At 41.5% G+C, this 22,668-nt stretch overlaps 1 protein-coding gene across 2 annotated transcripts in view; it reads left to right on the plus strand.

Annotated features, from left to right (window-relative positions):
- Window positions 1-10,509, plus strand: part of sgsm2 (small G protein signaling modulator 2) — an 85,909-nt gene extending 75,400 nt beyond the window's left edge. For both annotated transcript variants that reach the window (XM_063016370.1, XM_063016369.1), the window contains 7 exons: window positions 4,615-4,983; window positions 7,145-7,269; window positions 7,365-7,447; window positions 8,542-8,651; window positions 8,736-8,832; window positions 8,927-9,094; window positions 10,183-10,509. In XM_063016370.1, coding sequence (XP_062872440.1) covers window positions 4,615-4,983; window positions 7,145-7,269; window positions 7,365-7,447; window positions 8,542-8,651; window positions 8,736-8,832; window positions 8,927-9,094; window positions 10,183-10,271 — 1,041 coding nt within the window. In that variant the 3' untranslated portion in view covers window positions 10,272-10,509. The remainder of the gene's footprint in view (window positions 1-4,614; window positions 4,984-7,144; window positions 7,270-7,364; window positions 7,448-8,541; window positions 8,652-8,735; window positions 8,833-8,926; window positions 9,095-10,182) is intronic.
- Window positions 10,510-22,668: the final 12,159 nt, after the last annotated feature.

Here is a 22,668-nt window from a genome sequence, read left to right on the forward strand (position 1 = left end):
GCTGGTGGATGTTAGACACCTTGAACTCCTCCACCTTCCACTTGAGGATGCGACACAGGTGCTCAATTAGGTTTAGTCCATCACCTTTACCTTCAGCTTCCTCAGCAAGGCAGTTGTCATCTTGGAGGTTGTGTTTGGGGTCGTTATCCTGTTGGAAAACTGCCATGAGGCCCAGTTTTCGAAGGGAGGGGATCATGCTCTGTTTCAGAATGTCACAGTACATGTTGGAATTCATGTTTCCCTCAATGAACTGCAGCTCCCCAGTGCCAGCAACACTCATGCAGCCCAAGACCATGATGCTACCACCACCATGCTTGACTGTAGGCAAGGTACAGTTGTCTTGGTACTTCTCACCAGGGCACCGCCACACATGCTGGACACCATCTGAGCCAAACAAGTTTATCTTGGTCTCGTCAGACCACAGGGCATTCCCGTAATCCATGTTCTTGGACTGCTTGTCTTCAGCAAACTGTTTGCGGGCTTTCTTGTGCGTCAGCTTCCTTCTGGGATGACGACCATGCAGACCGAGTTGATGCAGTGTGCGGCGTATGGTCTGAGCACTGACAGGCTGACCTCCCAAGTCTTCAACCTCTGCAGCAATGCTGGCAGCACTCATGTGTCTATTTTTTAAAGCCAACCTCTGGATATGACGCCGAACACGTGGACTCAACTTCTTTGGTCGACCCTGGCGAAGCCTGTTCCGAGTGGAACCTGTCCTGGAAAACCGCTGTATGACCTTGGCCACCATGCTGTAGCTCAGTTTCAGGGTGTTAGCAATCTTCTTATAGCCCAGGCCATCTTTGTGGAGAGCAACAATTCTATTTCTCACATCCTCAGAGAATTCTTTGCCATGAGGTGCCATGTTGAATATCCAGTGGCCAGTATGAGAGAATTGTACCCAAAACACCAAATTTAACAGCCCTGCTCCCCATTTACACCTGGGACCTTGACACATGACACCAGGGAGGGACAACGACACATTTGGGCACAATTTGGACATGTTCACTGTGGGGTGTATTCACTTATGTTGCCAGCTATTTAGACATTAATGGCTGTGTGTTGAGTTATTTTCAGAAGACAGTAAATCTACACTGCTATACAAGCTGTACACTGACTACTCTAAGTTATATCCAAGTTTCATGTCTATAGTGTTGTCCAATGAAAAGATATAATGAAATATTTGCAGAAATGTGAGGGGTGTACTCACTTTTGTGATACACTGGATAGATAGATAGATAGATAGATAGATAGATAGATAGATAGATAGATAGATAGATAGATAGATAGATAGATAGATAGATATTGGATGGATAGACGGACGGACGGACAGACAGAGAGATAGATAGTGGATGGATGGATGGATACGGACGGACGGACGGACGGACAGACAGAGAGATAGATAGTGGATGGGTGGATGGATGGATGGATGGATGGATGGATGGATATGTAGGTAGGTAGGTAGGTAGGTAGGTAGATGGGTAGATAGATGGTAGATAGATGGGTAGATAGATGGGTAGGTAGGTAGGTAGGTAGGTAGGTAGGTAGGTAGGTAGGTAGGTAGGTAGGTAGGTAGGTAGGTAGGTTTGTAGGTATATAGATAGATAGGTAGACAGACAGACAAATAGATAGGTAGCTTGGTTTGTAGGTATATAGATAGATAGACAAGCCAGTTGGGTCAATAGGTAGGTTGTAGATAGATAGATAGATAGATAGATAGATAGATAGATAGATAGATAGATAGATAGATAGATAGATAGATAGATAGATAGATAGATAGATAGATAGATAGATAGATAGATAGATAGATAGATAGATAGATAGATAGATAGATAGATAGATAGTACTATGATTTGTATGGTGTATGTACGTATTTGTTTTGATTATTTGTCTTATGTAAAGCGTCTTTGAGTATCTTGAAAAGCGCTATATAAATAAAATGTATTATTATTATAGATAGATAGATAGATAGATAGATAGATAGATAGATAGATAGATAGATAGATAGATAGATAGATAGATAGATAGATAGACAGACAGACAGACAGATAGGTAAGTACATAGACAGACAGACAGACAGACAGACAGATAGAAATGTAGGTAGATAGATGGGTAGTTGGATGGACGGGCGGGCAGACAGACAGACAGATAGATGGAAATGTAGGTAGATGGATGGACGGACAGACAGACAGATAGATAGATAGAAATGTTAATAGGTAGGTAGATATATATATATACAGTACAGGCCAAAAGTTTGGACACACCTTCTCATTCCTGTGGTTTTTCTTAATTTTTTTAAATTTTCTACATTGTAGATTAATACTAAAGACATCCAAACTATGAAGGAACACGTATGGAATTATGTAGTAAACAAAAAAGTGTTAAACAAACCAGAATATGTTTTATATTTTAGATTCTTCAAAGTAGCCATATTTTGCTTTAATGACAGATTTGCACACTCTTTGAAATTTTCTCAACCAGCTTTATTAGGTTTCCACCTGGAATGGTTTTCAATGAATGTTTGCGCCTTGTCTAGAGTGAATTTTTGGAATTTGTTGCTTTTTTAATGTGTTTGAGACCATCAGTTGGGCTGTGCAGAGGTAGAGTTGGTAAAATATAAAACATATTCTGGTTTGTTTAACACTTTTTGGTTCACTACATAATTCTTCATAGTTTGGATGTCTTCAGTATTAATCTACAATGTAGAAAATAAAAATAATCAAGAAAAAACATTGAAGAGAAGGTGTGTCCAAACTTTTGACTGGTGTGTCCAAACTTTTGGCCTGTACTGTATATATATATATATATATATATACAGTGTATCACAAAAGTGAGTACAGCCCTCACATTTCTGCAGATATTTAAGTATATCTTTTCATGGGACAACACTGACAAAATGAAAATTTGACACAATGAAAAGTAGTCTGTGTGCAGCTTATATAACAGTGTACATTTATTCTTCCCTCAAAATAACTCAAAATACAGCCATTAATGTCTAAACCACCGGCAACAAAAGTGAGTACACCCCTAAGAGACTACACCCCTAAATGTCCAAATTGAGCACTGCTTGTCATTTTCCCTCCAAAATGTCATGTGATTTGTTAGTGTTACTAGGTCTCAGGTATGCATAGGGAGCAGGTGTGTTCAATTTAGTAGTACAGCTCTCACACTCTCTCATACTGGTCACTGAAAGTTCCAACATGGCACCTCATGGCAAATAACTCTCTGAGGATCTTAAAAGACGAATTGTTGCGCTACATGAAGATGGCCAAGGCTACAAGAAGATTGCCAACACCCTGAAACTGAGCTGCAGCACAGTGGCCAAGATCATCCAGCGTTTTAAAAGAGCAGGGTCCACTCAGAACAGACCTCGCGTTGGTCGTCCAAAGAAGCTGAGTGCACGTGCTCAGCGTCACATCCAACTGCTGTCTTTGAAAGATAGGCGCAGGAGTGCTGTCAGCATTGCTGCAGAGATTGAAAAGGTGGGGGGTCAGCCTGTCAGTGCTCAGACCATACGCCGCACACTACATCAAATTGGTCTGCATGGCTGTCACCCCAGAAGGAAGCCTCTTCTGAAGTCTTTACACAAGAAAGCCCGCAAACAGTTGCTGAAGACATGTCAACAAAGGACATGGATTACTGGAACCATGTCCTATGGTCTGATGAGACCAAGATTAATTTGTTTGGTTCAGATGGTCTCAAGCATGTGTGGTGGCAATCAGGTGAGAAGTACAAAGATAAGTGTGTCATGCCTACAGTCAAGCATGGTGGTGGGAATGCCATGGTCTGGGGCTGCATGAGTGCAGCAGGTGTTGGGGAGTTACATTTCATTGAGGGACACATGAACTCCAATATGTACTGTGAAATACTGAAGCAGAGCATGATCCCCTCCCTCCGGAAACTGGTTCGCAGGGCAGTGTTCCAGCATGATAATGACCCCAAACACACCTCTAAGACGACCACTGCTTTATTGAAGAGGCTGAGGGTAAAGGTGATGGACTGGCCAAGCATGTCTCCAGACCTAAACCCAATAGAACATCTTTGGGGCATCCTCAAGCGGAAGGTGGAGGAGCGCAAAGTCTCGAATATCCGCCAGCTCCGTGATGTCGTCATGGAGGAGTGGAAAAGCATTCCAGTGGCAACCTGTGAAGCTCTGGTAAACTCCATGCCCAGGAGAGTTAAGGCAGTTCTGGGAAATAATGGTGGCCACACAAAATATTGACACTTCAGGAACTTTCACTAAGGGGTGTACTCACTTTTGTTGCCGGTGGTTTAGACATTAATGGCTGTATATTGAGTTATTTTGAGGGAAGAATAAATTTACACTGTTATATAAGCTGCACACAGACTACTTTTCATTGTGTCAAAGTGTCATTTTGTCAGTGTTGTCCCATGAAAAGATATACTTAAATATCTGCAGAAATGTGAGGGGTGTACTCACTTTTGTGATACACTGTATATATATATATATATATATATATATAGATGGTCAGACAGACAGACAGACAGACAGACAGACAGACAGACAGATAGATAGAAATGTTGGTAGATAGATAGGTAGGTGGATGGATGGACTAAAATCTATCCTAATTCTACATTATTTCCTCCCTCTTTCAGGTATTCATGTCAGTGGACGAGACCGATGTCGGTCACAATGCTCCGTGTGATAACACGCCCACCATGACCGCCATCATCAATCCGGCCGCTCTGGCTCCCGACGACAGGCAGATGGTCGAGTTTGATTCTCCTGACTCAGGCCTCCCCTCTTCCAGGAACTATTCCGTAGCCTCCGGGCACTCTCAGATTTTGTCTAGCATCGACGACGGGCAGAGCATGGAGGAAGAACCGGGAGACGAGGCCATGCTAAGGGGTGGACAGGGAGGGCAGAGTGAACGGGACACGCCCACTGAGGACAAGCTGTGCAGTCAAATGGATAAGATGGTCACCTCCAGCGAGGACGTTGTACCGTCCTTTTCATCATATACGGTACGATTAGACGTCTTCTTTATTTTAATTGTTGTTTTGATTTGTTATTCCTGGGCAGTTGTAGCCTAGAGGTTAAGGTACTGGACTAGTAATCAAAAGGTTGCTGGTTCAAGCCCCACCTCTGCTTGAGCAAGGCCTTTAACCCTCAATTGCTTAGACAAAGTACTGTTAAACAACCAATGTACTTTGGATCATTAAAGCATCAAAAATGTAAATGTATCATACTGGATTGTTTTAGGTAGGTAGGTTTGTAGGACAGACTGACAGACAGACCGACAGACAGATAGGTATGTTTGTAGATAGATAGATAGATAGATAGATAGATAGATAGATAGATAGATAGATAGATAGATAGATACAGTGTATCACAAAAGTGAGTACACCCCTCACATTTCTGCAAATATTTCATTATATCTTTTCATGGGACAACACTATAGACATGAAACTTGGATATAACTTAGAGTAGTCAGTGTACAGCTTGTATAGCAGTGTAGATTTACTGTCTTCTGAAAATAACTCAACACACAGCCATTAATGTCTAAATAGCTGGCAACATAAGTGAGTACACCCCACAGTGAACATGTCCAAATTGTGCCCAAATGTGTCGTTGTCCCTCCCTGGTGTCATGTGTCAAGGTCCCAGGTGTAAATGGGGAGCAGGGCTGTTAAATTTGGTGTTTTGGGTACAATTCTCTCATACTGGCCACTGGATATTCAACATGGCACCTCATGGCAAAGAACTCTCTGAGGATGTGAGAAATAGAATTGTTGCTCTCCACAAAGATGGCCTGAGCTATAAGAAGATTGCTAACACCCTGAAACTGAGCTACAGCATGGTGGCCAAGGTCATACAGCGGTTTTCCAGGACAGGTTCCACTCGGAACAGGCCTTGCCAGGGTCGACCAAAGAAGTTGAGTCCACGTGTTCGGCGTCATATCCAGAGGTTGGCTTTAAAAAATAGACACATGAGTGCTGCCAGCATTGCTGCAGAGGTTGAAGACGTGGGAGGTCAGCCTGTCAGTGCTCAGACCATACGCCGCACACTGCATCAACTCGGTCTGCATGGTCGTCATCCCAAAAGGAAGCTGACGCACAAGAAAGCCAGCAAACAGTTTGCTGAAAACAAGCAGTCCAAGAACATGGATTACTGGAATGCCCTGTGGTCTGACGAGACCAAGATAAACTTGTTTGGCTCAGATGGTGTCCAGCATGTGTGGCGGCGCCCTGGTGAGAAGTATCAAGACAACTGTATCTTGCCTACAGTCAAGCATGGTGGTGGTAGCATCATGGTCTTGTGCTGCATGAGTGTTGCTGGCACTGGGGAGCTGCAGTTCATTGAGGGAAACATGAATTCCAACATGTACTGTGACATTCTGAAACAGAGCATGATCCCCTCCCTTCGAAAACTGGGCCTCATGGCAGTTTTCCAACAGGATAACGACCCCAAACACAACCTCCAAGATGACAACTGCCTTGCTGAGGAAGCTAAAGGTAAAGGTGATGGACTAAAACCAATTGAGCACCTGTGGCGCATCCTCAAGTGGAAGGTGGAGGAGTTCAAGGTGTCTAACATCCACCAGCTCCGTGATGTCATCATGGAGGAGTGGAAGAGGATTCCAGTAGCAACCTGTGCAGCTCTGGTGAATTCCATGCCCAGGAGGGTTAAGGCAGTGCTGGATAATAATGGTGGTCACACAAAATATTGACACTTTGGGCACAATTTGGACATGTTCACTGTGGGGTGTACTCACTTATGTTGCCAGCCATTTAGACATTAATGGCTGTGTGTTGAGTTATTATCAGAAGACAGTAAATCTACACTGCTATACAAGCTGTACACTGACTACTCTAAGTTATATCCAAGTTTCATGTCTATAGTGTTGTCCCATGAAAAGATATAATGAAATATTTGCAGAAATGTGAGGGGTGTACTCACTTTTGTGATACACTGTAGATAGATAGATAGATAGGCAGGTAGGTAGGTAGGTAGGTAGGTTTTTAGGTATATAGATAGATTTTAGTCTAACCCTCAAATGCTTAGACAATGTACTGTTAACTACCAATGTACTTTGGTTCATTAAAGCATCAAACATGTAAATGTATCATTCTGGATTGTTTTAGCCATTAATATATTATTTAATCATCTATTCTTTACTGAGCAGATTGAGCTTTTGGACACAGTGGCTCTGAATTTACACAGAATAGACAAGGATGTCGCACGATGCGACCGCAACTATTACTACTTCACCACCAGCAACCTGGAGAAACTGAGAAACATCATGTGCAGGTGAGACAAACATCCATCTGTGAATTTTCTTAATTTCCTTAAAATTTGTCTTTATTTTACTTAGTCTTAAAAGTCCCTCTTTTTTTCCTTTTCAGTTATGTGTGGGAGCACCTAGAGGTAGGCTATGTGCAGGGCATGTGTGACCTCCTAGCCCCCCTGATGGTCATTTTGGATGACGGTAAGAATCAGATCTACACTAGATGTGCTGTAGAATAGGCCACATGTACACTGACCAGGCATAACACTGATTATCTCTTCATCACGGCACCTGTTAGTGGGTGGGATATATTAGGCACCAAGTGAACATTTTATCCTCAGAGTTGATGGGTTACACAAGGGCCAAATTGTGATGACTAGACGACCTGGGTCAGAGCATCTCCAAAAATACAGCTCTTGTGGTGGTCAGCATCTATGAAAAGTGGTCCAAAGAAGGAACAGTGGTAAACCAGCGACAGGGTCATGGGTGGCCAAGGCTCACTGATGCACATGGGGAGCGAAGGCTGGCCCGTGTGGTCCGATCCAACAGAGCTACTATAGCTCAAATTGCTGAAAGGTGTGAGAATAAACAGTACATCACAGTTTGTTGCGTATGGGGCTGCATAGCCGCAGACCAGTCAGGGTGCCCATGCTGACCCCTGTCCACTGCCGAAAGTGCCAACAATGGGCACGTGAGCATCTGGACCACGGAACAATGGAAGAAGGTGGCCTGGTCTGATGAATCACGGTTTCTTTTACATCACCGGGTGTGTGTGCGTCGCTTACCTGGGGAGCACATGGCACTAGGATGCACTATGGGAAGAAGGCAAGCCGGGGGAGGCAGTATGATGCTTTGGGTAATGTTCTGCTGGGAAACCTTGGGTCCTGCCATCCATGTGGATGTTACTTTGACACGTACCACCTACCTAAGCATTGTTGCAGACCATGTACACCCTTATATGGAAACGGTATTCCTTGATGGCTGTGGCCTCTCTCAGCAGGATAATGCGCCCTGCCACAAAGCAAAAATGGTTCTGGAATGGTTTGAGGAGCACAACAACGAGTTTGCCTCCAAATTCTGCTGGTAACATCTTGGTGCCAGATACCACAGCACACCTTCAGGGGTCTAGTGGAGTCCATGCCTTGACGGGTCAGGGCTGTTTTGCCAGCAAAAGGGGTCCAACACAATATTAGGAAAGAGGTCATATGATCAAAAAACAATTAATTAAGCACTAAAATAAGCATTATAATTATTTTTTATTTATTGACGTCTCCATGCGTTCTGGCTCCTCTTAGAGTGCCTTGCTTACAGCTGTTTCACACAGCTAATGAAGAGAATGAGTCAGAACTTCCCCAACGGAGGAGCCATGGACACCCATTTTTCCAATATGAGGTCCCTGATACAGGTTCGTCCGTCTTCTCACTTGTCACATGACCATTTGGCTTAACACTCACATATTATTACTCATGAGCTGTCTTTGTCTTTGTAGATCCTTGACTCCGAGCTGTTTGAGCTGATGCACCAGAATGGAGATTACACTCACTTCTACTTCTGCTACCGCTGGTTCCTACTGGACTTCAAGAGGGGTATGGCAGGACTGGCATACTACAGCAAATTAGGCATCTCTTCTTATTTCTTTTTGGACCGTTGCTTATGTTTATGTATGTTTTTGTGTCTTAGAGCTGCTCTATGAGGATGTTTTTGCAGTGTGGGAAGTCATCTGGGTGGCACCCTACATCTCCTCCAAACACTTTGTGCTATTTATTGCGCTGGCTCTGGTGGAGGTGTACCGGGAGATCATCCGGGACAACAACATGGACTTCACGGACATCATCAAGTTCTTCAATGGTAATTAGACAGCCTGCATTTCAGGCCTGCAACACATTCCTAAAGAAGTCGGGACGGGGGCGATTTAGGGCTAGTAATGAGGTGAAAAAACTAAATAATGAGTCTTTGATGAGCAAAGATGATCAGAGGATCTCCAGTTTGTCACCAAATGTGTGAGAAAATGATTGAAATGTTTAAAAACAATGTACCTCAAAGAAAGATTGGAAGGGATTTGCATATTTCTCCCTCTACAGTGCATAATATCATTACCGATTCAAGGAATCAGGAGCAATTTCAGTACGTAAAGGCCAAAAGTGCAAGCTTAAGCTGAATGCCTGTGATCTTCGACCCCTCAGGCGGCACTGCATTAAGAACCACCACTTAACAATAGCTGATATAACCACATGGGTGAGGGATTACTTTAGCAAACCTTTGTCAAGCACTACAATACAGAGTTACATGCACAAATACCACTTAAAACTTTACAGTGCAAAAAAGAAGCCTTATGTTAACCCCGTCCAGAAGCGGCGTCGACTTCTCTGGGCTCACAGGCATCTAGGATGGACCATCACACAGTGAAAACATGTATTGTGGCCACTTTGGAAAAAAAATAGATGCCATGTGCTCCGGACCAAAGATGAAAAGGACCGTCCAGACTGTTAAGTCCAAAAGTCAGGGTCTGTCATGGTATGGGGCTGTGTCAGTGCCCTTGGCAAAGGTCATTTACACTTCTGTGATGGCAGCATTAATGCAGAAAAGTACATTGAGATCTTAGAGCAACATGTGCTGCCTTCAAGACGTCATCTTTTCCATTTTTCAACAAGACGATGCAAAACCACATGCTGCACACATTACAAAAGCATGGCTGTGGAAGGAAAGAGTATGGGTACTGGACTGGCCTGCCTGCAGTCCTGACCTGTCCCCAATAGAGAATGTGTGGTGAAAAGGAACGGCAACATTACAAAGTGGTAAACGCTTTACTGTCCCAACTTTTTTTGGAATGTGTTGCAGGCCTGAAATGCAGGAATGGATATTTATTAATAAATGAAATGAAGTTGAGTTGGTGCTTACTAACATATCAACCGCATGAATCCTGCTCTGTCTTACAGAAATGGCCGAGCGCCACGACGTCCAGCACATCCTGAGGATAGCGCGCGAGCTGGTTTACAAAGTGCAGACGCTCATCGAGAACAAGTGAGCACAAACAAGCGACCGGCCGAAACCCACTTCTGGCTCCTTCCCCGTTTCCTACGCCTACCTTTCCCGTCGACCCACTCGGCTCCCTGCGCAGAAAAAGACAAAGGGAAGGAGAGCATACTTGCTCTCTAGGACTGCCTAGGGTAAAGCGATGAGGCTGTCCGGGACCCGCCGTTCGTCTGAGGGTCCTATTTCTGTATCCTTCGCCTAATGGAATGCCGTTGTGTAAGCCCTTGGAGTTGTCTGCATGCTTGTGGGATCTGAGCACACTGTGACTAAGGTATTTTAAGTTTTTTTAAGCCTGTAAACATGCATCCGGTAAAAAAAACACTCTTGTAACGGCCAACAAGATTCCACAAATGATTTTACAAATGACTGCTCATCTCTGCCAAATGTAAAGGAAGTATTCTTCACCTATTGTTGAGATGGCACCAGTACCCTTGAGCACATATTGTCTGATCATATATTTATCACATGGCAGACATTACAGTACTGCTAAATAAGCAGAATTTAATTAAACTAAGCCACGAATAGTCATTCAAGCGTTCATTTGTGACCAAAAGGACTGTGCCAATTATATGACCTTGTCATAGTATTCAAACGCCATGGCCTTGTGTTAATTATTTAGCCTTTCTGATGGTTGCTGATAAAGATGTTGCCTTCATTTACAACCTGTATTGCTACATTTGCACTTTGATACATTCCTCAGTAGATGGCAGAAATGCCCAGCATTCCAAGCAGAGAGAAAAAGAAGTGTGATGCCCAGAATCCTTACTGCCTTTATGAGGGGAGTCGGGCATTGGAAAGGCCTGTATGCCCCTAGATAAGATTGGTGTTGGGACACGGAGGCGAGCTACTTCCATGTAATGGCTGTAAGCCATGTAAAGAGTGCAATGTTACAGTACCTCTTAGTGTGCCACATCAGGGATAGTGCATGGCTTTATGAATCAGTCAAGCCGGAGAGTCTGCACACCTCTTTCGCCTTCTCCTCGTTTCATTACGTTACAGACTCATTCTATAATAGATTGAGTTACATATCTGTACACACCCTTAGCCTAATACTTGGTTGATGCACCTTTGGCAGCAATGTCTTGGGAAAGAAGCTACGAGCTTGGCACACTTGTTTCTGGACATTTTCGCCCATTCCTCTTGGCATATCCTTACAAGCTCCGTCATATGTTCGATTGGATTCAGGTCTGGGCTCTGGCTGGGCTTTCTCCGAAGCCACTCCTTTGTCCTCTTGGCTGTATGCTTCGGGTCATTGTCATGTTGGAAGGTAAACCTTCACCCCAGTCTTAGGTCCAGAGCGCTCTGGAGCAGGTTTTCTTCTAGGATCTCGGGGTACTTAGCTGCATTCATCATTCCCTCTATCAGGACTAGTCGCCCCGGTCCTGCTGCTGAAAAACATCCCCACATCATGATGATGCTACCACCGCCATGCTTTACAGGTGATGAGCGGTGCCTGGTTTCCTCCAGACGTAACGCTTGGTATTCAGGCCAAAAAGTTCAATTTTGGTTTCATTATCTTATGGTTTGAGAGTCCTCTAGGTGCCTTTTGGCAAACTCCAAGCGGGCTGTCATGTGCCTGTTACTAAGGAGTGGCTTCCGTCTGGCCACTCTACCATAAAGGCGTGATTTGTGGAGTGCTGCCTGGATGGTTGATCTTCTGATAGGTTCTCCCATCTCCACAAGGATACACTGGAGCTCTGTCTGAGTGACCCTCGGGTTCCTGCTCACCTCCCTGGCCAAGGCCCGTCTTCCCCGATGGCTCAGTTTGGCCGGGCGGCCAATCCTAGGAAGATTTTTGGTGGTTCCAAACTTCTTACATTTATGAATGATGGTGTCCACTGTGCTCTTTGGGACCTGCAAAGCTGCAGCAATGTTTCTGTACCCTTCTCCAGATCTGTGCCTAGACACAATCCTGTTTCTGAGGTCTGCAGGTCATTCCTTTGACCCCATGGTTTGGAGTTTGCTCTGATATGCACCGTCGACTGTGGGACCTTATATAGGCAGGTCTTGGCAATCCCCAATCATGTCCAATCAATTGAATTTACCACAGGTGGACTCCGATTAAATTGTAGAACCATCTCGAGCAGAATCAGTGCACCTCAGCTGACTTTTGGGTGTCGTATCAAAGGGTGTGCACACTTTAGTCTAGTGTAGTCTAGTAGTCTAGTATAGTACCGTAATAAAACGTGGAGAAGGTGAAAGGGGTGTGTAGACTTTCCGGCTTGACTGTATACACCGATCAGCCACAACATTAAAACCACCTCCTTGTTTTTACACTCACTGTCCATTTGATCAGCTCCACTTACCATATAGAAGCACTTTGTAGTTCTACAATTACTGACTGTAGTCCATCTGTTTCTTTACATACTTTTTAAACCTGCTTTCACCCTGTTCTTCAATGATCAAGACCCCCACAGGACCACTACAGAGCAGGTATTATTTATGTGGTGGATCATTCTCAGCACTGCAGTGTGTTAGTGTGTGTTGTGCTGGTATGAGCGGAGTTTTTAAATACCGTGTCCACTCACTGTCCACTCTATTAGACACTCCTACCTAGTTGGTCCACCTTGTAGATGTAAAGTCAGAGATGATCGTTCATCTATTGCTGCTGTTTGAGTTGGTCATCTTCTAGACCTTCATCAGTGGTCACAGGACGCTGCCCACAGGGTGCTGTTGGCTGGATATTTTTGGGTTGGTGGACTATTCTCAGTCCAGCAGTGACAGTGAGGTGTTTAAAAATTCCAGCAGCACTGCTGTGTCTGATCCACTCATACCAGCACAACACACACTAACACACCACCACCATGTCAGTGTCACTGCAGCACTGAGAATGACCCACCACCTAAATAATACCTGCTCTTTAGTGGTCCTGGAAGAGTCCTGACCATTGAAGAACAGCATGAAAGGGGGCTAACAAAGCATGCAGAGAAACAGATGGACCACAGTCAGTAATTGTAGAACTACAAAGTGCTTCTATATGGTAAGTGGAGCTAAAAAAATGGACAGGGAGTGTAAAAAACAAGGAGGTGTTTTTAATGTTATGGCTGATCGGTGTCTTTCACTCCTTAAAGTCTCTCAGATCTCCCCAAAAGTCTTCCCCTATCCTGATCTATTGCTGCCTAATTCCACCTCTCCACTGACAAAACAAACTCCCTTTAGATTCACCTGTGTAGATCTATCTGCAGGTAGCATAAGTCTGGAACTTTCCTAGTGGCGCTCTAATCTCTGTGCCTCAATACATCCCCGCCGATCAGTCGTCTTCGGTTTAGTATGCGCGAGGGACGTTACGAGCCCTTCGAACGATTACTTCCAACAGGAGCTTGAGTACCAAAGCCTCCATGATGACATTGTCCGTAGTGGTGTAAAGTTGTGCGATTTCCGAGCATAACTCAAAGACTGTTGTACGAAAGATTTTTACTGTGAAACATTTCATGTATTAATCTTTTCCTATGTCCTGCTACTGTAGTGTAAATACCAAAAGAAAACAAAAGGCCCGCAGTTCTCAGAGCAGAGGGCTATAAAGGCACCTGTATTTTTAACTCTAATTTTTTACCGTGGTTGTAGAAATTTGCTTTAAAAAGAACCCTGCGTATGAAGAGAACTGTACAATTCGAATGTAAATTCGAAAGCTTTGTTACTGTAATGTTGACTGTTATAGTCCTTATTAATGTTGTACCCTGAATGCTACTTTGAAATAAATATTAATATATTTAGTTTGAATGCCAAACTCTCGATGCTTAGGTATGTATTGTAATGGATGTATCATTTACCTTGAATGTATGTATTGCTGAAAAATGGTGTTACATATTTTCATATGATCGAGTTTTATCTGTCAAAAATACATGCTTTTTAAACAGTCAAACTAAACTTGTAGAATCTTGGTGTGTCTATTTAGAGCAGGAGTGCCCAATACAGTAGACCCTTGAGTTACGAACCGTTTACCGTACGAACATTTCCGGTTACGAGCGACCTTTTTCAACTTAACGTACGAACAAATTTTGCATTACGAACCGAAATTCGTGAAACACGTGACGTCACGAACAAGTTGACTCCGACCGTCTCTCTCTCTCTCTCTATATACAGTGAGCGACAGCTGGCCAGAGTTTTTTTTGCTGTGTTTTCTTTATATTTTGTAAAATTCTATATTAAAATGGCCCCAAATAAGGTGCAGAGAAAGCTTAGTGGTGAGACTGGTTGTTGTATAATTACTCCTGCCAGTAGCTGTCACTGTGTATCAGACAGAGGGGACAGTGAGTGAGAGAGAAGAAGGAATTCGGCTCAGTAAAGTATTCTTTCTTTCGTGCAATTACACCTACAAAATACAACACTATTGAAATAAAGAAGGAAATAATAGAGAAATATGAGAGTTATTGTTGTTTCTGGTAGATACATTTTATAAAAAAAAAAAAATATTAAATATATATATTATGGTGTATGGTACAGCACACGTACTGTACTGAAATGTGATGTGTGTTTTTGATGTGCAGTACAGTACTACTGTGTATTGTTGTTTATTATTGTTTATTAGAGTAATGTCTATTCTATAATTTAGGATTAAGGGAAAATATAGTTCTATTTATAACTAAAAAGACCATTTAAGACATTAGAAAGGTTAGGTAAGGGGGGGGGGTTTGGGAGGTCTGGAACTGATTAATTCTATTTACATGATTTCTTATAGGAAAAATAGGTTTAACTAACAAACACTTTGAATTAAGAACATCCCTTCGGAACCAATTAAATTCGTAAGTCAAGGGTCTACTGTACATCGATTGTTGCCACATTTAATGTCAATCACTTTCACCTGTTTGAATGAGGCGCGACCTACCAGCGTGCACTGTGTTACTGACTGGTAGATCGCGCCTCATTCAAACAGGTCAAAGTGATTGACATTAAATGTGGCAACAATTTGCAATTTGTTACCATAGCTACACCTCAGCCCACCTAAAGCACCGCTAATCTATAAAGTTTTTCTTCATCAGTAGCCAGTTTGCGCCATTTTTGCTTTTTTCCTTTTGTAACCTACACTGTCTGTGAAGATGAGTGCACAACCAAGCACAAAGAAACCAAAAACGCTTCGATTCGGGCAAGACCACTGTGGAGACGGCTGTTTCATTCATACATAGAAGAAGCTGATGGAGAATATTCAGACCTCATGTTACATACAGAAATTTTAACTCTACAATCAGACATTTATATGAAGTCTAACATAAGAAAATGTGCCATATATTTGACAGCGTTTTTGGATCAACCTACTTGTGTGAATCAGCGTTAGTTACGTCTAAATATCGGTCCACCCTTACTGATGAACGCTTGGAAGCTGCTTGAGAATTGGCATCAGCAGCTACCGTCCAGACCAGAGATGGGGACTCGAGTCGCACGTAAGTCGCACACACAGCGACTTCAGACTCGACTCGGACTCGTTTCAAATGACTCGAACTCGACTCGTGACTCGCAAAAAAGGACTTGTGGAAAACAAAAGTCAGCAACATTAGTTATGTACTAATGGGCACTCAATGGGTAAATGTTCCAGCTTCCGTCGAAGTGATGAAGCGTCGCTCCCTACTTAAAATGGTGGAATACCCTACATAGTACACTTTACAGTAACAGATAATGTGAATAGAACGCTTCTACAGAATAGGCGCTAATGATTGAAAAAAAAAACGCTTTTTGAACCAGTCAGACCTTCTCATTTCAATTGTTAGTAAGAAATGCTGTTATTTGCATTTATTCAGTTTGCGTCACACAGATGATGTGTCAATGAAACGCTTGATTGGCTTTCTAACGAGTTCGTGTTTTACTTCACAACCGGGAAAAGTTTGGAGGTTTTTAATTAGAAGCACATTTACAAAATAACAGATTCTGTTCCTAATGGGACACACAGTTATAAATTTAATAGCATCTGGAAGAACATAAGCTAAGGTAAGCAGCGGTTATGTGTTTTGTGTAGATTATGTTAACTCATGACCTGACTCGGACTCGTATTTTGTGACTTGTGAACATCTCTGGTCCAGACTATATAAACCTGGCTGACCATTCAGTGTAAATCGTCACAATAAGGTTAGTGTGATTTTTCAGTTGCTTGCTCTATAATACTAAATATCAATATAGGCAACTCAAGCCTATTTAAAAAAGCTACAAAGCTTTTTCTAATTATGATTAGGCCAATGACCTGTCGACTGAAATAGTAGCTCTCAAGCCACGAATTTAGAGTGTCTCCCGAGTCAGAAGGTTCTAGAAACTCAGACGCTTTTTGCTAAATCCACCACTAGGGGGAGTAACGGTCAAATAAATAAACCAAAAACGTTAGTGTAAAATATTATATAAGCTTCAAAGATAGATTTAGCAACGTATGATGTTAGTTTTATCGTTTACGTTTAATTTATCATTATAAAAAGTACCTATATTTATTATTTAATTAATAATACAACCCCAAATGAGAAAAAAAAATGGGACAGTAGTTTCTTACATTTACTTTGACTTTTACTTCATTGCAGACAGGATGAACCTGAGATATTTCATTGTTTTATCTGGTCAACTTCATTTCATTTATTAGTAAACATCCATTCCTGCATTTCAGGCCTGCAACACATTCCAAAAAATGTTGGGACAGTAAAGCATTTACCACTTTGTAATCTTGCCATTCCTTTTCACCACACTTAAATGACGTTTTGGCACAGAGGATACCAAGTGATTTAGTGTTTCAGCTTTTATTTTGTCCCATTCTTCCTGCAAACATGTCTTAAGATGTGCACCAGTACAGGGTCTCAACACATTCTCTATTAGGGACAGGACAGGACTGCAGGCAGGCCAGTCCAGTACCCGTACCCTTTTCTTCCGCAGCCATGTCTTTGTAATGTGTGCAGCATGTGGTTTTTGCATCGTCTTGTTGAAAAATGCATGGACGTCCCTGGAAAAGATGACGTCTTGAAGGCAGCACATGTCACATGTTGCTCTGAGATCTCAATGTACTTTTCTGCATTAATGCTGCCATCACAGAAGTGTAAATGACCTTTGCTAAGGGCACTGACACAGCCCCATACCATGACAGACCCTGGCTTTTGGACTTGTTCCTGATAACAGTCTGGATGGTCCTTTTCGTCTTTGGTCCGGAGCACACGGCGTCCATTTTTTCCAAAAAAGACCTGAAACGCTGATTCATCTGATCACAATACATGTTTCCACTGTGTGATGGTCCATCCTAGATGCCTCAAAGCCCAGAGAAGTCGACGCCGCTTCTGGACATGGTTAACATAAGGCTTCTTTTTTGCACAGTAAAGTTTTAAGTGGCTTTACACACTGAAATTCCTTCAGATTCCTTGAATCGTTTAATGATATTATGCACTGTAGAGGGAGAAATATGCAAATCCTTCCAATTTTTCTTTGAGGTACATTGTTTTTAAACATTTCAATATTTTTTTCATGCATTTGTTGACAAGCTGGAGATCCTCTGATCATCTTTGCTCATCAAAGACTCAGCCTTTCCTGGATGCTGCTTTTGTACCAAACCATGATTACAAGCACCTGTTTGGAATCACATCATTATTTAGTTTTTTCACCTCTAGTTCTAAATTGCCCCTGTCCCAACTTTTTTGGAATGTGTTGCAGGCCTGAAATGCAGGAATAGAGGTATATTACCAAATGAAATGAAGTTGAGCAGACAAAACATGAAATATCTTGGTTCATCCTGTCTGCAATCAAATAAAAATCAATGTAAGGAACACTGCATTATCCTTTAGTACCACAATTGTATCACTCCTAGAAATTCATACAAGATTAAACTAACAGAAGTAAATTTCCATTCATATTTTATGTTCCCCTGAGTAAGCAGAAACATTTTAATGCTCGACCATGTTTATGCTGTTGCTTTGGGTTCTAGTAATGTGAGCCAGAAATAGCTGTGAATCAGAAACCATGACGATGGAATCATGATTCTCCAGTTTTTCTTGGAAATGATTTTGGTGATAAATTAAATTTTTTAAGCCACCCAGGATTATAAAACCAAGCACGATGGTTTCTGTGCAGCTATATTATTTATATGATCGCAATTTTTTAGATGCAGTTTTAAGTCTCTTATTTTATGGTATTAAACAGTGTATCTTAAAATCCTGTTAAAATATTCAGTCATTCATTCATTGTCTGTTTTACCAGGGTCTTAATGGGTACAATTCACTGAGGAAAAGAAGAAAACACCCCAGACAGGTCACCAGTACATCACAGGGCAAACACACACACCTAGGCAGACTTTAGCATCTCCAGTTAACCTGACTGCATGTCTTTGGACTGTGGGAGGAAACCAGATCATCTGGAGGGAAGCCAAGCAAACACAGGGAGAACATGCCACACACAGAAAGAATCTCCAATACTCCATGTTCAACTATGAATTAAATAAATGAATTATTATGAACATGAGTAATATTCTTTTAAATGGAGTGATATTCAGGTAGGTTCAAGCATCATACACTATATGGTGAAAAGTATTGTAACACCCCTTCTAATTATTATATTCATGTGTTTCATGCTCAATTGCTATCAGGTGTAATACATCAATTGTATAAAGATTAGATAGCTAGACAGACAGACAGACAGATATAATGGTATACAAATAGATAGACAGACAGACAGATAAACAGATAGATAAACAGATAAAAATAGATAGACATATAGATTGACAGACAGACAGAAAGATAGATAGACAGACAGACAAATATATGGATACACAGACAGATAGATAGACAGATAGATAGATAGATAGATAGATAGATAGATAGATAGATAGATAGATAGATAGATAGATAGATAGATAGATAGACAGACGGATGGTTTATAAGATAGATAGACAGACGGACAGATAGATGGATATACAGATAGACAGACAGATAGATGGATGTACAGATAGACACAGACAGACAGATATACAGACAGAGACAGAAAGATGGATATACAGATAGACAGACAGATAGATGGATATACAGATAGACAGACAGATAGATGGATGTACAGATAGACACAGACAGACAGATATACAGACAGACAGATAGACATACAGATGAATATACAGATAGACAGATAGACAGACACACAGACAGATAGATATACAGATAGACAGACAGATAGATGGATATACAGATAGACAGACAGACAGAGAGATAGAAAGACAGATAGATGGATATACAGATAGACAACTAGACATATAGATAGACAAACAGATAGATAGACAGACAGATAGATAGACAGACAGACAGATAGGTAAATGGATATATAGATAGACAGACAGACATATAGATAGACAGACAGATAGATGGACGGACAGACAGACAGATAAGTAGATGGATATACAGATATATAGACAGACAGACAGACAGCTAGACAGACAGATAGATATACAGATAGACAGACAGATAGCCAGACAGACAAATGGATATACAGATAGACATACAGACAGGCAGATAGATAGATAGATAGACAGACAGACAGACAGATTGATATACAGATAATAGGTAGACGGACGGACGGGTAGTTAGACATAGTTTTATGTTGTATATAGTGACACAATCCTCCTTATAAATCATTTGCTTTCCTAATCCACACACAAGTTGGGGTGTCAGAGTAGTGCAACTGATAGTGGGTGGTAAATTAACAGAAAAGATAAACAATGTACTATTATAAAAGATCTAGCCAACTAAATCAGTAGCAACAAACCCTGAATAACTTAAGTGTGATGTCAATATGGTTAGTTGCCTAGCAACAGTGTTAATACATCTCTGGCTGATTGTTTAATATTTTGTCTGTTTACGGTCCCATGTTTCAGCCACAATTATACAAGTTCAGTTGAAGAGCAACATATGTTCAGTGTTTCCCCCAAACTAATCCATGTGGATCTCTTAAAACCGGTGTCTTAAATGTATTCGAGTAGGAAAATGTGTTTATACACAAGGACGTCAGTGTCTATCAAACATCTGTTCTGCCACTTTGGTATTAATTAAACCACGTATACTGATCAGCCATAACATTAAAACCACCTCCTTGTTTCTACACTCACTGTCCATTTTATCAGCTCCACTTACCATATAGAAGCACTTTGTAGTTCTACAATTAATAACTGTAGTCCATCTGTTTCTCTACATACTTTTTTTAACCTGCTTTCACCCTGTTCTTCAATGGTCAGGACCCCCACAGGTTCCCCACAGACACCGACATGGTGGTGGTATGTTAGTGTGTGTTGTGCTGGTATAAGTGGATCAGACACAGCAGCGCTGCTGGAGTTTTTAACCACCTCACTGTCACTGCTGGACTGAGAATAGTCCACCAACCAAAAACATCCAGCCAACAGCGCCCCGTGGGCAGCGTCCTGTGACCACTGATGAAGGTCTAACTCAAACAGCAACAATAGATGAGCGATCGTCTCTGACTTTACATCTACAAGGTGGACCAACTAGGTAGGAGTGTCTAATAGAGTGGACACTTTTAAAAACTCCAGCAGCACTGCTGTGTCTGATCCACTCATACCAGCACAACACACACTAACACACCACCACCATGTCAGTGTCACTGCAGTGCTGATAATGATCCACCACCTAAATAAAACTTGCTCTGTGGTGGTCCTGACCATTAAAGAACAGCATGAAAGGGGGCTTACAAAGCATGCAGAGAAACATATGAACTACAGTCAGTAATTGTAGAACCACAAAGTGCTCCTATATGGTAAGTGGAGCTGATAAAATGGACAGTGTGTGTAGAAACAAGGAGGTGGTTTTAATGTTATGGCTGATCAGTTTCTTTTAGGCTTATATAAAATAATGAGGTTGTTTTTGACACCTATATACTAAAAATAACACAAATATATTATAAAAGCTGAAATAGATACATGTGGATGCTTTCAGAGTTTTACACAAATGCAGGTTCGTCTCATATGCACACTTTGATGATGTCTTACTGCATTGCTCAAGTAAAGCGCTAAACAAAGCCGCTGTTCACTGTTAATTTGTAATTAAACAAATACATTTTCAGAAAACAAACAGAACACGTTGAGTTTCCGGGAAACTTTGAGTTTAAGGGTACAATTTTCTTGATTAAGGGCGTTGAGTTTTGAGGACGTTGAGTTACAAGGTACCACTGTAGCAGAGATGTTCACAAGTCACAAAATATGAGTCCGAGTCGAGTCACGAGTCTTTAGGCTAGAGTCCGAGTCAAGTCACGAGTCAATATAATATATACAAAACATATATTGGAAATGTAATGTAGAAACAAACAAATAATATGTACTTTCAAATAAAAAACAACAGATTAGCGACTGTATTTTGCCGTTTTACTTCGTGCCTTTACTTTCCTAGGTACCAGTAAACTGACGGTTTGTTTTCATTGCTAATCACGGCACAGCCGCCCAAACACAGCAAAAAATCCATAATACTGCTTACCTTAGCTTATGTTCTTCCAGATGCTATTACATTTATTTTGTAAATGTGCTTCTAATTAAAAACCTCCAAACTTTTCCCGGTTGTGAAGTAAAACACGAACTCGTTAGAAAGCCAATCAAGCGTTTCATTGACAATCATCTGTGTGACGCTGCAAACTGAATAAATGCAAATAACAGCATTTCTTACTAAAATTACAATCAGGTCTGACTGGTTCAGAAAGCGGTTCTTATAATCATTAGCGCCAATTCTGTAGGAGCGTTCCATTCACATCTGTTACTGTGAAGTGCATTACGTAGGGTATTCCACCATTTAAAATAGGGAGTGACGCTCCATCACTACGCCGGAAGCTGGCTGGAACATTTATCCATTGTGTGTTGCGGGTTAAGACGGCCGGAGCGTTATTAGAGAGCAGAAAATGACACGATCAGAACGATGTCGGATCATGTATATATTAGGGATGTAACGATTCACCACAATACAGTTAATAACCGATTCAAAAATTCCACAATTCAAATCGATTCGACATGTAAAATGAATCGATATTCACTTTAAACAGCAGAGGGCGCTGGCGCTATTCACCTCGCCTTGTTGAACGTCAATGGCGCTATTGGTCTTAATTCAAAATTGTTTTGCATAGTTTGTACTTACCTCAAATATAAAAGGGCATTCATTATTTAGATAAATAAAAGATAACCACAAATACACTTTTATTTTCTTTTTTTAAGAAAAATAATAAAAGGAAACTTAATAATAATAATAATAAATAATAATAATTTGTCTTCAATTTTAGTTTTAAAAAAATTGGGGAAAAAATCGTATCGTGAAACCAGTATCGTGAATCGCATCGTGTCGTGGGTAGAGTGTATCGTTACATCCCTAGTATATATATATATATAATTGTCACACGTAACTAATGTTGCTGACTTTTGTTGTCCACAAGTCACGAGTCGAGTCCAAGTCATTTGAAACGAGTCC

This window comes from Trichomycterus rosablanca, chromosome 20 (assembly GCF_030014385.1).
Source record: "Trichomycterus rosablanca isolate fTriRos1 chromosome 20, fTriRos1.hap1, whole genome shotgun sequence".
NCBI classification, from domain to species: Eukaryota; Metazoa; Chordata; class Actinopteri; order Siluriformes; family Trichomycteridae; genus Trichomycterus; species Trichomycterus rosablanca.